The sequence below is a fragment of the Dermacentor variabilis genome, chromosome 2, assembly GCF_050947875.1.
Source record: "Dermacentor variabilis isolate Ectoservices chromosome 2, ASM5094787v1, whole genome shotgun sequence".
In the NCBI taxonomy this organism is placed as follows: Eukaryota; Metazoa; Arthropoda; class Arachnida; order Ixodida; family Ixodidae; genus Dermacentor; species Dermacentor variabilis.
This window is the reverse complement of record NC_134569.1, coordinates 214,965,067-214,981,443: the sequence shown is the minus strand read 5'-3', so window position 1 is coordinate 214,981,443 and position 16,377 is coordinate 214,965,067. Positions and strand designations below refer to the sequence as shown.

General features: G+C 48.5%; 1 protein-coding gene across 1 annotated transcript; it reads left to right on the top strand.

Annotated features, from left to right (window-relative positions):
* Positions 1-9,721: 9,721 nt before the first annotated feature.
* On the top strand, positions 9,722-11,204 carry LOC142570682 (uncharacterized). Its single transcript, XM_075679030.1, has 2 exons — positions 9,722-9,844; positions 10,647-11,204. The coding sequence occupies exons 1-2, from the start codon at positions 9,722-9,724 to the stop codon at positions 11,202-11,204; spliced, it is 681 nt and encodes a 226-aa protein (XP_075535145.1).
* Positions 11,205-16,377: the final 5,173 nt, after the last annotated feature.

The following is a 16,377-nucleotide window of genomic DNA, read 5'->3' as shown; positions in this document are numbered from 1 at the left end:
CTGTCCGCCGTCGGGTGTTGGCCCCCGCAGAGGGCGCACTTGGGCGAGCACTGGTGGTCTGCAGCCGGGTCGTTGGCTCTGCAGCCGCGGCACCTCTTCTTGTCAGGATTAGGACAGACGTCGACTCTGTGACCCAAGTCACCGCACCCGTAGCACACGTCGTTCTGCCGCCTGTAGAGCGTGCAGCGTATTAGGCTTACGCCACACATGACGTAGTTCGGCACTTTCATGCCGTTGAAGAGCACTACCACAGTCGAGGTGGTTTTGATCCGCTTAGCTTCCAAGGCCATGGGATTTCTTTGGTTCACGATCAAGGCCTGAAGCTGGGCCTCGTTGATTTCGGGGTCCACTCCTCTGATGACCCCCTTGCACGTGTTGTCCGGCGCCGCAATGTATGCGGCCGCATTGTATGCACCTTCTCTTAGGTGAAGCTTTTGAACTCCGACGTATGCGTTCGCGTTCTTCTCGGTTGGCGTGGACACGACGAGAATGTTCTGGGTTCCGTTCGGACAAACGATGTCTTCCTCGGTCTCGTTCGGCGGGAGTGAGGCCGCCATTGCTAGCGCTTGCGCCAGGCGAATCTGACTCACTTTTTTTACGTCGAGGCCGTCTCTCGGCCTCACTATGATGCGAATGTGGTCCCTCGGTAGCCGGGGGAGCCTCGATGCGGCGACGAGGCGCTTGACCGCGCTCTGCGGGCCGGCCATGCGGCGGCCGCCCTTCGTCTCTGCTCGTCCCTCGTTGCCTCGGTCCGGAACGGTCGGTCCCGGTGTGGCCTTCTTTTTTCTGCCCATGGCCGTCGTCCAGCCTGGGCGATTCGCTTCTTCTTGGGAGATGTCCTCTCCCTCCACAACGGTCTCCATAGCGGGCATACGGCCGCACACACGTACGAGCCAGGCCTGGGCCTGCTCGCTCCTCGCCCCCGACGATAGGCCTAGTCGGGTAAGGCTAGCTGAGCCGCGGCGTGCTCCGAACTAAAAAGCCTCGGAAATGGAAAAGAGTTCACTGACGGGAAAAAAAATCGGACATCGGCGTGTTCCTTAGAAGAAACTGCGTCGAATAGTGCACATGAGAAGGAAATTTACAGAAGAATAAATATGGGTTCGAGCGCGTACGGCAGGCATTGCCAGATTCTGACTGGAAGCTTACCCCTATCATTGAATCACCGATCCAAACATATGGGGCAGAAACTTGGAGGTTGACAAAGAAGCTCGAGGACAAGCTAAGGACCGCGCAAAAAGCGGTGGAACGAAAAATGTTAGGAGTAACGTTGAGAGACAGGAACAGAGTGGTGTGGACCAGAGCAAACGGGGATAGCCAATATTGTAATTGACATTGACAGAAAAACATTCGCAGTTCCGCCCGAAAGGCGAAGCACCGATTGCGATAGCAAATTGGTCGATAGCTGCACGGAGTAATGGTAGTAGCTTTCTCGACAGTATAAACTTGTAAACATTCACTTGCTAACTTAATTAGCAATGATTGAATACGTAAGCGTGACTCAATGAGGACGTAGAAAGAAACAGACACACAGAGACAGCGCTGTCTTTGTGTGTCTGCTTCTTTCTACGTCCTTGTTCAGTCACGCTTACTCATTCTACCAATACTACATTGCTACCCATACTAAAATACCTACCCATACTAAATTAACCAGCACGGTGTCACGCGCGCAGGTAAACATGAACACATCTCGCTCAATGACAGCGGAAACTGTCTGAAACCGGTGGAGTTCGAAATCGCGGCAGGAGCCGCGAGCCAACTGACCTCCGAGCATCTGTCGCTTCAACGTGAACGAAAGGCTCAAAGCACAGCGTATATGAAGCTACCAGCACTACGCACACTCTGAAAACATCGCAGACCGTTTTGAAGGTCAGGCCTGCGCGGGTGCGCACTTTCACCACGTCCCAGACCGCTTTCAAGGCACACGAGCGCCGGCAACGCGTCTACGACGGCGTCCGCGATTCGCGTGGCCAACGCCTCAGTAGACGCCGTGGTTGTGTCCACTCTGTACGGAGCGGCGAGCAAGGAGGACATCGAGGCACCGCAGCAGCCGCTGGGGAAGAACGTCCCTCCTCCCTCGCCTCACCCCCCTGCTTCGCGCGCCACAGGATAGCGCACGCATCCGGGCCACGTTAAAGCCCCTAGGCCACGTTCCTCGCTCGCGCAAGCGAGGTTGAACCGCGTTCGCCGTCTCACCCTCACACGCTTTCACTCAAACTGAACCTCACGGTGACGGCGACGGCAGCAATCCGCCTGGAGAGCCCATATAATTGCTATCGCAATAATAATTCGCTTGCATTTCTTCAAGTCTCTGTTCTAGAGCCGTTTCTGTGTGAGGAAAAAATATAGAAACAGCGTGCGTAAACCGAAGTTTGTTAGGTGAATGGCAGTGCTCGAGTCGCCGCGCATACCAGATGCCAATAGAGACACGTCATCGCCTGCTCGTCTGCATGAATGTCACGAGTGGCGCAAGGCATTGCATTTCTAGCGCATCGCTTCTATGTAAACTGCGGTAACGCGCTCACAGAGGGAATCACATTGTTGTGACTAGTTCGAGGCGGGTAAGTCGGCTCACGCAGAACGTGTAAGCTGGGGTATCAGGCGCTAGAAGTGAGAGAGCTGCCACCTGGTGCTCTCCTTCACTCCACGCACATCTTTAACAGATTCTGCGCTTCGGACCAAAGGAGGAGGGGAGAGGGAAGGGGATACGCTATAAGTAAACGTTGTATGGTAAGTACTAGCGCGGGCTCGGGCTTTCCCGGAATTGTTGGGCTTAAGCAATAGCTGGCTCAGGCCTGGGGGCATCGTGCGCGGGCCGGGCCTGAGCCTCAGTCAGGCCGCTAATAGGCCCGGGCATTCTACTTGCAACTGCGCAAAACCGAACACTCTAAAGAAGGTCTACCTAATAAAGTTTCAGGTCAGTGATGTCTGTCTATTTCTGAGAAACTCGGGGTAGGGAAGCCATGGCACAGCAGCGATACAGTGCACAGATTTGTGTATATTAGCGGCGCTCTTCGGTCACTGGGAAAACGGTACCAATGATCGCCGGAGCCGACTATGCGCCACGACGTATTACGACTAGAATGCTTATCCTACTTTAGGAACTTCTTATTATGTCCTGTCATCGGGGTCGTGATCGAGTGATATCCATCATCGTCATACAGGCATCGTCATCCTGTTGTAGTCATGCAGTCTTCCGTAACACTGTTGTACCATTGCCATTCCAGAAACGTTATCGAATAGCCATCGTGCCGTCGTCATCATACCACGTTCTTTTTTCATCGACGACATTCCTTGCCTCATCATAAAAATGCGGTCGTCATTCAATCGTGATTACGCCGCCATTGTCATGTGCGCCATCGTCGTGGTCACCTTACAAGTAATCATTGTCACGCATTTGTTGACATACCCTCGTCGTGCTGTCGTCATGGTTGTCCTATCATCGCCAGTCCAGCTTCGTCATCCGATTCTCGCCGTACTACCGTGGTGACGTCACTCTAGTGACACTGTCGCCGTCATGCTGTTGTCGTCACGCCATCGTCGTCATACAGTCGTTGTCATTTCATTGCCGTGATGGCGTCGCCGCCATACCGCCTTCATTTTTTTCCTTCGTCGCCATTCCCTCTTCATTAATATATCGTAGTTGCGCGGTCGTTGGCACGCAGTTGTTATCCTGCCATTAAGTTCATGACCGTTCCTGACGAGCGAAGGTCCTCACGAAGACAGTGTATGTCGCATATAGCCGAAGCAATAGAAATCTCAAAACAACTACTACGTATTCGAAAATAAAGGTGCTTTCGGTCATACGGTGTGTCGCATGAGTGCTAATCGCACTAGCTTCAGTGGTCACGTTGAGATGGGTTTTACAGGAATGTTTTCGTCTTCACCACGACAGAAAACTCTGGTCAACATTGTTTCCAGGTTATTAAGGTCTCACATTGATCACTCGAATATTCGTACTGCAATGGCGTTGACGTGATTGTAAACTGCTTTTATGTTGAGAGACTCGATGCAGAACGATTCCCTAGACGGCCTTGAGTTGCCCAAGGTATCCTTCTTATAGAATACGTTGCCACGAGAGGAATCAAGGAAGCAGATTTAAAAATGGCTCCGCTTTTCAAGAGCAAAACATGCGTCAAAAAGCAGTGTCGTTAACGATATCCCCTTCTGCACAAGAATATAGAGATTTCAGGGGTCATTAATGTGTCACTTTGTATTTACTTGCACGTATTCATTTCAATGAAAAACAAAATGCGGCAAATTTTGAGCATTATTCTTCATTATTTCTTTAAGCAAAATGAATTCTCTGCCACAGTTTATCGCATTAGTTGTCCATTATTAAATTTGAACTTTCAAGTTTCCGTGCTTCATATGTAAAGAGTTTAGGCCAACACGTATGCTGCAAATTTTGCAACCTCGGCGAAAGAGACGTGGGAACGAAAACGAAACGAAGAAAATTTTAATCTCGGATCTCAGTGCATATTTTAATGATATTTTCACTCGTTCACTTGCTGAATCCTGCTGTTCCCTACTTTGTATATGTACACGTATTACTTGCTCCGTGCGGGTTCTTTGTGAATTTACGTGAACAAAGAAACACAATATCTGGAAAAGAAACTATGGTTCCTACAGTTTACATTTACTGTGCTTACATACGTGTTGAAACAGAACAAGATAGTCAAATTTGTTCTATTACTTACATTATGAAACACGGATGGTCATATTGTCGACAGAAAAACTGACACCGTTAAGAAGAAGTCGAATAAATCAGTAAAAAGTGGCATGTTCCGTGTGAACATATTAATGCGCGCCATGGTTTTCAATTTAATGAAAACTCCTAGTAGTAGTGTACTGTGATATTCCTGAAAGACATTAGATCATCGTGCTTAAATTTACATTTGCGTGAAGTTTATTGGATCTTGTTACACCACTGTACCTTGCAATGATTATTGGAGATTCACAAGTGTGTTGAATTGGCTGGCGGTGGATTATGGAAGTGTTCACCTATGGCTTCGCCGTATGTTTCCGCACAGCTTTTTTGAAAGCTTAGTATGGTGGCCCATATCAAATTTAATAGGATGAGCACGGTGAGCAGACGATGTAAATTTTTTTGCCTTGTGCCTGCTCATTCCTCTAACGCAGAAATTCAGGCACAAAACATGGCACAGTGAAATCTCTCTATTCTAAATAATAGTCCAACTTCTATATCCTTCTTCCTAAAAAGTAGGCAGGCGGTGAACCCATCTCGGTGGTAGTTTGCTCCCTGTTCCTTCTATCTTTGCCACTCTGTCTATTGTATATGTGTGTTTTCAAATGGAATAATTGAATAATCGAAAAATATCCTGTCTGTGTTCGACCAGCATATTCACAACAATTGAGAACTCCACTATGCTTCGTTTAGGCTCAGCAGTTGATAGGTCGAACCAAACCGCAATAGGCGGGCCGGGTATGGATCCTTCAGGCCGGGGCCGGGTACAGGCCTCGTTTGAACTCACTGGACCGGGTTAGGCGGGTGAACGTATGGTGAACGTATGGCACTTCCGCGGTTAGGCAGGGCGCAGGCCCGAAAAAGAAAGAACGGTCCGTGCAGTACTCTGTGGTGCACTAAGAAATTCGGCACCCTACTGTCACGCTCATGTAGAAGTGACTACTTCCTCGCAAATGACACAGGAGTGCTTCCTGTTTATCTTAGCCTTGCACTCGACTGTGAGATTGTGAACCTCACGTCTCCAGCGGTAACACCGCGCAATGGACGCGCGCTCATTGCACCTCTGTTTTAGACATTTTTCATAAGTAGCAGCCCCGCCAGAGTACAAGTGTGCATAGTGTGAACTTTTCTTGATTCCTTGTTATCGTCTCACACTTTTCCTTTTCACCTGCCTGCTTTACGCGCTGCCATTTACGCTGCCCGACATTTGTTGTCTGGAAACTTGAACGCAAGTAACGTTTCAGCTTTTACGTGGGCCTCTGATTTATTCTTTTGATGCAATCTGCGAAACCCTGTAAAAGGCCTCTAATCTTTGGCACCTATAACGCGAACCTATTCCAAACTTTTCTATTCCAGTTCTGCAATCAGCCCTCCGCGATTGGTCAAAAACTTTTTCGGACCACCCCTACTTTGCCTGTCTTTCACGCGCCGTCACGAAAACCGTGATAGCTCCTCATCTGATATGACGTGTGCACACTGATTACTCATGACTGGAGCGAACAAAAGAAGTTATTTCTCGTTTGACGTCTTTTAGCAGTTAGCCTTCGGCTATTGGTCAAAACTTTTCGGGCTGCACCCACTTCACCTGTCTGTCACGCGACGTCACAAAACCGCGAAAACGCATCGCGTCAATGTGACGCGTATGCGTTAAAAATGCATTAATAAGTTAATTTTTTAGTTGTCGCAGGCTGCTCCGTTTTCAAAGGAATAAAACATGGCTCCCGCCGATCGCTGAGGCACTGACTAGTCGCACCTGCAGGTGAGCATGGGTTTATATGTGTATAATAAAACTTTCTGCGTGGACGTGTGACGCTTTCGAGCACTTTCGGCGCGTTTGCGACCTCGGTCTGCCAACTCTTCCATGCTGCGCATCCGCGGCATTCTTATCCTTCCGTTGCATGCCGCCGCGATTTTCGACCAGCCACCGCAAGCTAAGTAAGGGAAAGCGGACCAATCGTAGAGGCCTGCTGCAAACCCTTCATCCGTTTATCTATCTTCTGTGCGCTGGCTCGGCCCCATCGGCACCCTCTCCTCTGGAGCGTGCTCGTCGCCTCCTATGAGCCAATTACAAACAAAAAACCGCGCAATCTAGGCAATGTTATTCGTTTTGAAAGCAAATTAAGTGACCTCCTATAAACTAAGAGGGCGTTGGATTGGGCTGTTGAGGCAACGCTGCGGGTCACCCCCTGATGCTTGCGTCGGCGGTTACGCAAATTTGACGTAAGGAGATTGGAATTAAAACATATCAGAATAGTTTAATGTTATAGGGTCCCTCAAACCGTCTGTAAAACCATCTGCAAAACCATTTCTGACCCTCGTTTTCCAAGTCAGAATGCCGGTCCCCCAAGTTGCGCACGCTTTTGTTTAACAAAATGAGGCTGCTTAATATATATCCGTGTTTCCTCCGTACAGTTGCCACCAGGTCTTAGGTTACCCCGCCAGTAAGTACTGATATGAAATATATCACTTTTGTGCGCAGAGGTAAATGACCTTGCGTATTTTATGTCAACTTGGTACCTATCAACTCATAGTCATCGTTCTTGGCTACATAGCTGTAACGGTATTAGTACTTGCCCTAAAGTGAGCCTTATGTTACCTGAAAGAAGAAAGTAAGTGTTAATGTATAAGCGTATTCTCGAGTTAGTAGCCGCTTCTTGCAATGTTGTCTTAACACGCGTCACGTGCAACTTGCTGTTCGCTTTGCCTACTCTGGGCTTTCGTCAAAGTGAGCTTGCATCAATAAACAAACTGAAATTTATTTCTTTGCCTCCCTTATGGAGAAAAAGAAATAATCTACAATGGAAACAAACAAATGTGCACACAACCCGTACTGCTGAAGAAAGCACTCGCAAGAAGCAGTAAGAGATTAAAGGAGTCGAGTCTAGACTGGCAACGCGCATTTGCACACATTAAGATTTTATGTCAGCAGCGTCGCCTACAACCTCCAAATTGTGAAATGCGTGCTCTAATGTATGTGCCTTGCGCGCGCAACAAGGTCCTCGCAGTGGGCACGCTTTGAGTACAGCGCGCTACTTACCCGCTGACCGGGCGTCACGCAAGGTCGTGCGCTACAACGCTGTTTTGTAAACGGTGCTTTTGTCACGTGGGCACCAGTGTCAGGCAGATGTCGTCGACGGGAGTATAAATGCCTCCCGCTAGAAACCTCGCGCACACTACTTCACAGCTGCGATAGCGCGGTAGCTACCACAGTACGCTGAAGCACTCCGTACTAGAACAGGCAAGAGCCAAGATGTTCTTGAAGGTGAGATTGTGGCACTTCCTGTTAGTTTATTTGCATTCATCAAATATAGCTTGTCAGCCACGAACAGCGCGAAGCCCAGAAATTGACAACGCCGCCATTTGAATCTTTCGCGCTCCTGGGTAACAAAGCACTGCTGCGATGGCAAACATCCTGCGCGTTATGAACTCTTTTGCAACACATCGAGAGCCCGACGCTGCATTAAAGGGGGCACAGTCTGGCAAACAAAAACATGAGTGGATATTTGCCGAGGGTAGTGGCAATACTTCTTAATAGGTGTCCCTACATACAACTCGCGGCAGGAATCTGAGGAAGGCCATCTGCAGCTGTGGCATCAACACATACTACTATAGAAAACGACGGCAGTAATTTTATTGCTGTAAACTGATGCTAAGCTGCAAAAGTGTTCAAAACCTTATTTTAAATCACTGCTAATCTCGCCAAAACTTAAGAGCGTCAAACTTTTTTAATGGTACCATGGTAAACTGCACCACTGTAACGCCTATTGTAGAAAAAAGCTTACTTTTCAGAATTTTGTTGTTGATATTGTCACGCTTTTTATTTTCCTATTCTTTGGAAAGCGCATCAAATGTGAACTGACCGATATACCAGGCGGCCGTATATGCCACAGCTGGTCAAAGTTAATGCAAGCAACAGACGCATCTGCGTCAAACGAGATGCTGTGAAAGCCATTCTCCACGACTTTGGTAGTAGCAGGCTTCGTGGTTCGTCTTGGTTCCCGTGTTCCAACGTTTCCGAATTGGGCGCCCATGTTACGAAAGTCTTCCACACCGTTATCAATCTGGCGCATCAAGTTTAACCTTTGCGATAAATATGCAAGCTAAGCAAATATTCACTTCGGTATCTCTAGAATATAATTAGTCGCCTCGTTTCGCAGGGTTACTTGCACGTAATACTTTTTTTTGCTTGTCGTGTGTGCAGAAAAGTTTGCCATCCAGTCAGGATCACCTTTTGTGCGGGATAATCCGCATCCTGTATTCCTCACAGCGGTGCAGCTCGATTAGTCCCGTCGCTGCTTCATTGAGATTGATACAACAGCAGACAGGGAGCTGCAGCTTATTTTAGTGTGAGAATCGCTCGAGATTAATTTAATGACTCGCTCCTTCGTCCCCGTTATCAGGCCAGGCAACGCTTCATCAAAAACGTATATATTCTAAATATTCTGTTCCCAATTAACTCTCTTGTCCAGGGCGTGAAAATTATGCAGTCCACAGCGGCAAACAGTAACTGGTCGAGATAAGTCTCACGCAATCGTTTACTGACTCCCCATTGCTCTGGAAATTTTCTACTTTTCCCTTTTAAAACAGTGTGCACTTGCTGAAGTTTTCCTTGTCATTTTGGTTGTTAGAAACTCACGGCATCATATACAAGGAAACGCGCTAGAAATTCTTGCTGTTCAGGTTGGAGCAAACGCTCGACATACACTTTGTCGCAAGAAAATTTGAACTCTGTCAGCGGATTGCAGAGGCCCAACTAGAATGGTGATAGAAAATAATTGTTGCACAGCACACAACCGTTAGACGTTCGTATTTACGTCCACAGAACTCTGAAAGACTTTCTCAAAAACGAGGACTGTTTTCGCTCTCTCAGCACCGGAGTGAATACCTCGAAAATCGATGAAATGACAGTTTTCCCCAGCCTCGCAGTTATTCTGAAGGGGGATAAGAGATGGTATTTCCCTAGAAGGAAGACATTGCTTCCCACTCCAGTTGCAGCTGTTCCTGGCTTGCATTATGTGGCGAACCAACGCGCTGCATCACCACCAAACGGGGGCGGGATACCAAGGTCCCGGATACGGAGGCTACTTTGGCCCTGGTGCAGGAAGTCCTTACAGAGGATATTCTGACTACGCCGCAGTAAGTGATGACATCCTTCCGCTACCACCGCTTCCGCGAATCAGAATGTATCTCGCATACGGCCACCAGGCCCAAGCCTCGAGCGCAGAAGAGCCCTGCGCACCTTTCAACGTGTTTAAACGATCTCATTAAACGAAGCACTGATTGTTTTCTTTGATTTTCATTATTGCATTAAGGAGAAACGATAGTTCGAGCTCTCGAGGCCCTTGAAATATTTTACCCCGCGTTTCATAAACAGAATGCTGTTCAACTGTAATATAGTTATTGGCCAACGAGATAGCGTTTCCGAAGACTGGTGTCCGTGGGTGCAAAGTTGCTTCTATCTTCCGATGGTAGCGCTATAGGTATTTTCCCCGATAGCCATCACTTTCAGCCCTGGTTACCAAATGTAAGCTGAAATATATTTTCGCTGTTAGAAGAGCCACTAGGGCACCATTGTACTGACATTTGAAGTAGTTGCTAGATAACTATTCTTCGAGCATGTGTGCACCTAATCGACGAATTTGCAAGCACAAAATACGATTTAAGTATGTCACTTCTATGTCGGAAGTGCTGCTAGAAATAACTGCGGTTTATTTGTAATAGCAAGCAGCCGAAGTGACAAGCCAGACATTGTCTAATAACAAACACTTGGCACCAATCGGAAGCGTTTCTGCGTTCAACCAATGATATTGAACTTCCATATTGCACTTCGGCGAGGCATTTAACGTAACGTGCATGAGGTCGTCGAAGTTGGCAGTCATGTTAAATCCATTCAGACATTTCCATCCATTCCAAATCCTGATGGCGCCCTTCTTTCTAGCCACCCCAGCCATACAATTCAGGATACGACACGGTGGATGAGTTCGGCAACCGGCAGTACCGCAATGAGCAGGGCGATGCCAACAACGTGAAGACCGGTTCGTACGGATACATGGACGTGTACGGCCTGTACCGGCGCGTCAACTACGTCGCCGACGCCAACGGATTCCGTGCCACAGTAGACACCAACGAGCCGGGCACAGCACCTGGAGCCAGCGCCGATGTCGTGTTCAACGCCGCGCCGATTGCTCCGCCGGTTCCCTCTGGAGCTGCAGCTACTGCAGGATACGGTGCTAGGGCTACATTGCCTGGCTACACGAACGGTTACGGCAGGTACGGTGCATACGGATACGGCCAGAATGCTGCTGCTGCTGGTGCCTACGGGTATGGTGGATACGGACGTTCCGGATACGCTCCGTATGGACAGGGGCTCGGAGGCTCGGGCTACGCTGGATATGGACGCCCCAACGGCTATGGTGCTGGCTATGGTGCTGGTCGATATGGTCCAGCTAACTACGGCGGATGGGCCGCCGGTCACCATGGTTACCGCCGCCGTTAATACTTAGTTCTACTAGCTGAGAATAACGGCCCTCCTAGTTAAATAAGGTCACCTCAATGTAAGATGGCCACTCACGGCAAATAAATAAAATGTGTTTGAAACGGGAGAGGCGTGCTGTCGTGACGTACAAATAGTAAAGAAGGAAGGGCCTGAAAGCTCCTCCAAGTCACGTTAAGGCGCTCTGGCAAACTAACAAACGCTGTCATTTTCAAACGTATATTACCAGATTTGTTAACTTTTTTTTATCTGATCTACACGCGGTTGACTGCTGCTGGCTCTCAATGTGCGCGTCGGCCTCACCTATATTACTGCTCATTTTTTCCTAGATAATCATTTAAAGCCTCCTTATCTAATAACGTTTTTTTATAAAACAAAACCAACTGCTTTTTCCTAGGCCACATTTTCCCAGCGATGTAGTAGCGCCTACACCCCAAAACGAAAGATATTCATTAAATGCTTAATTTAGCCAAACGTATTTCCCTAAAGGAATAAATCTACTTCAAGCGGTTACAAACTGCTCACTAGACCTAGTTACGGACCCACCGTTTCCCACGCGCATCGGTAATGCAGTGTCGGGTAAGACCACACCGGATCTGGCCTTCGTCAAGAAGACCACCTGTGTTAGTTGGCACAGCAAACAAGAAAATCTGGGAAGTGACCACTTTGTTGTGGAAATTTCACTGGAAATTAGCGCAGCTCACCTTAGGCCGTTCAACGTAGTAGACTGGGACGCCTTCCGTACACGCCGGGGAGAAGACTCAGGGGAGTACGAGTGCTTCGAATACCTCTTAAAGAGTCTCAAAGAGGACGTCAAGGCTGTTACTAAAACACTCGAAACAGACTTAAAGGTAAACAGGATGGATGCACACGTGGCCCACCTGGTAGAGGCGAAAAACTCCGTACTCGCTAAATGGGAAACGCACAGGTGCAGTCGGAGGCTGCGTAAGGAAGTAGCGATGTTAAATCGTGAAAGCGAAGCGTATTGCCACGAATTGAGCAAGCAACAATGGAACGAGGGTTGTTTGGCATTCGACAGACAGACGCACACGGGAGGCAAATGGGACCTCCTGAAGTAGCTGTTAGATGACTCATAATCCGAAAACAATCAGTGCCTAGCTATTGTTCGGATAATGCACGATCTTAAATGAGAGGGGCTAACAGACGTAGACATACTTCAGAGCCTAGCAGACAGGTGTCTCCCTGCAGGCGCCTCGGGGCACGAGGACTACCCATAGTATACAGGTGAAGCCATAGAGGAGCACGACGCCCCGGTCACTAAAGTGGGGTGGTTTTTTGCTACACGGCGCCCGGACCAGATGGCATCTTCAACAAAATCCTGCGTAACCCGTAACGTCGATGAGAAATCAATCGAGAAGCTTACGGAGCTGGTCAACCGAACGTGGGAAACTGGTTGGGTCCCAGAGGACTGGAAAACTGCCTCTGTGGTCCTTATCCCGAAATGAGGTAAACCACTCAAACCCGAGAACCTGAGACCAATTTCACTCATGTCCTGCGCGGGCAACGTGGCTAAGCACCTCTTCTATGACAGAATCACGAGATACATCGAGGAACAAGAATTGTTTCCGTATAACATGGTAGGCTTAAGGTCCTCTTTCGGCGCAGAACGTCATGCTTCTCATCAAAAGGCAGATCATCGACGAGAACATCAGGGATGTCAGGGGTATTTTGGCGTTATATCTCGCCAAAGCCTTTGACTCCATCACACACAGATTCATTCTGAAATCCATCTCGCACCTAAACTTAGGGAAACGCTTTCAAGCTTACGTCAGCTCTTCCTTAAAGGGCCCCTAAAACCATTCGGACAAATTTTGTAGACGTGTAGGGTACAGCTTAAGTAGAACATTCGCACCACAATGAAACGCACCATTCACCACCATTCGCACCACAGTGAAACGTTACGTATTAATGGAGCTACAAGCGATTACAAGTTACCCTCCTCCCTAGCCATACTTTTCTTCCTCAATCAACTCTTTCGCCGAGCGATCGGGGCTAAACTCCGCCTTCACTGGTTCTGCGTCACGATGCGACGTCGCACCATCCACTTGCAGTTGTTGTTAAGCCCGCCCCCGACCGCGCGAAACCTCTCCGCTAGCCGCTTGGCCGTCGACCCCAAGCGAGAGCTACCGAAGCAGCGTGCGTTGCGAACATTCTGTCGTAGCGCCGAACGTCTCTGGTATTCCGGTAATCACACACTAGCAGAACGTTTCGACGGAACGGTGAAGGCATAAACTCAAGCTGAAGAAGGAAGTTTAGCGTAGACGTACGTGAGCTGCCTCATCGGTCTCCATGGTCCAGCCACCCGTTGGCGCAGAGCTTAACCAGCCAAAGAAAGAGCTAATATTGCTCCAACCAAGTGTAAATCATTTTAAACATTTACAAAAACAACGTGTTAACGATTACATTCCTGCGAAAAATTTACACCAGCAGCAAAGAAGAATACATTTCGTTACTGCTGCGGTTTATGGTTCAGCTCTGTGCCACCAGGTGGCTGCACCGTGCAGACCCTGCACATTTGAGCTTCTGCTCATCCCGTTAAACGGCACAGCCAAGCGGCCAGGCCCTGTCCCCTTGCACTTTAGTTTGCCCTAATACCAGACTCGCGGAACGCTATTGCGTTAGTAATCTGCCGATGTAAAATGACAGCCACAAACGCGCAAGTCCTGGCGCCCATCGGATAGCGGCTGTCCAATGCGCTGTAGCCAGTCCGCTCATCTACTGGCTTGCAGAAGGACACGATGTCGCAGCTTGACATATTGCCAGTAGCTACGTTTGCAGTCTACAACGCAACAAAGTCGAATCATAGCGCTCGCGAAGAGACAGACCGGCACTGACTGCGGACCTCTCGTCAAAGACGTTGTAAAACAAGCAGACGGCACTTAATGTCTGCCGGTAGTACTTAAGTGTACTGAAAAATTGTTCTTGTGCATTCTCTCTCTGTTGCTTTCTTTTTATAAAAACAAATTAACATTCCAACTATTACAAACATCGTTTGTTTACCATAAAGTTGGAAAAATTATCGATCACGCACCCTGGTCAGCCAATCGGATAGCTAGCCCCACTGGCGGCATATGGGCGATTTCCGTCATATGAGTAGGGGCGGCTTAAAATTCCGCCGAGCAATGTGCTGCGATCGGCAGCGGTGTGCATTTTTGAAACCTTATAATAAATTACACGCTTTGCGCGGAGCACTTAGATGTGTCAATTAATGATCAGAAGGACCTACTCTAACGGCTCAGTACGTTTGTAGAAAATCGTCAAATCGTTTCAGGGCCCCTTTAAGGGACCGTAAAGCCACTATTAAAATCGGTCAACTAAGACCAACGCGTTCAAGTTAGGAGCTAAGTGCACTCCGTAGGGCGCCGTAGTCGCACCGCTCCTTTTCAACATAGCGATGAAGGACCTCTCGGAAAAGCTGGCTTGGGTCGAGTGCGCGAGTCATATGCTCTATGCGGACGGCATCACCGTTTGGTACGAGGTCACCGGGGGGAGGGGGGGGGGCGTGGAGCGTGCCCTTCAGTATATCTTAGATGTTACCGAAGAGTACTTAAAAGTGACGGTGCTCTGTCTGTCACCGTCAGAGTCAGAACTACTGTTTTATAGACCAGATCGCAGGGGCAAGAAACAATCTACCCCTCTCGACGAGATTCCCGTTAACCTATATGCGGAATCTGGTCAGATGGTGCCCAGAGTCGAATCGGTCAGGATTCTATGTCTGATGCTAAATACAAAGGGAAGCAACAATCAAATCGTCCTCCGCGTCAAGGCAAAGACGGAAAACATGCTCCGATTAATTACAAGAATCTCGAACCACAGATGCAGTCTCAGTGAGAGCAATCTCTTTAAGGCGTACCATGCGTTCCTCATGAGCCACCTAAACTGCGTAGCATCGGCACTCAACTGGTCCCGCTCGGAGGAGGGCAAACTTGATGCGCTGATGAGAAAAAGCATCACCTGCATACCGGGAATTCCCACTTTCACTAGCACGGAACAGCTCCCACAATTAGATGTTTACGATACCCTGACGGAGGTAATCGAAGCACAAAGAACGGCACAAACCGTCGGCCTCTCGTCTCTGAAGGCAGGCATACACATATTACACTCTTAAACAAACGTACGCCCTTTGGGGAGTATATTTGCCACACAAGAATAATCGTCATCTGTCTTGCTTGCGTTTCCTTTCTTGAAAACGCTGCGCTCGCTACTTTTCTGTCGAGAATACTCTGCCATGCTGACAACGCGCATGCCGTTCGTGACTTGGAAGTACCGGGTTCGCAGCGTTAAAGAAATGAAATGCGGACCAGTCAGATGACGATTATCGTTGCGTGGCAAGACACAACCCAAAGGGTGTAATTCTGCTTAGGAGTGTAATGTGCGCAGGTATGGCCCCCTTGACCATCGACGTGAATGACATCATGCTCTCTCACACCGTTAGGGCGACCTTTCAGGTTAGCCCTTACCCACGGAATGTATACCTCCAGTATAATACGGCTAGACGAAAGGCACGAGCCCGCTCTCTCAATAACTTTACGCACAAAAGCTTGCAAGTAACTGCCTATGTAGATGCTGCCCAGTATGGGCGCACAGATTAATTTTGTTGTAGCTGATTCTCATGGGAAAATCCTTAATGCAGCTTCGCTAATACACACTACGGTAGCGGCGGCTGAACCGGCTGTCATCGGGCTAACTATGATAGACCACTTGCGGCCTTAAATCTACACTGACTCGAGATCAACCATACGAGCCTTTCTATCTGGCCTAATCTCGAAAGAGGTGTCGGCTATAATCAAGCAAAGACCGCCTGATGCTTTTCCCATTATCGCATGGTTCCCGGCGCACATGGGACTCTTCTTTATGGTGTTTTACGTGCCAAAACTACTTTCTGATTATGAGGCACGCCGTAGTGGAAATTTTGACCACCATGGGGTTCTTTAACATGCACCTAAATCTAAGTACACGGGCACATGGGAATCAATGCACAACCCAGAAAACCCAACCCGAATGAGCTAGTTCATGACCAAGCGCGAGGTCTAACATTCCGCAATGGTCCTGATGTGCTGAGCAGTCATGATTGGGACCATAACTCTGACCCGTTACTCTCTTTTGATGAAATAGGCCAACACTAGCAGCTTGGGCGCAGGCAATTCTCGCTCCT

Excerpts from the sequence above, each read along its gene's own strand:
- LOC142570682 (XM_075679030.1), top strand. The coding sequence starts at position 9,722 with ATGTGGCGAACCAACGCGCTGCATCACCACCAAACGGGGGCGGGATAC. Across the intron at positions 9,845-10,646 it reads GATATTCTGACTACGCCGCA|CCACCCCAGCCATACAATTC; the intron begins GTAAGTGATGAC and ends CCTTCTTTCTAG.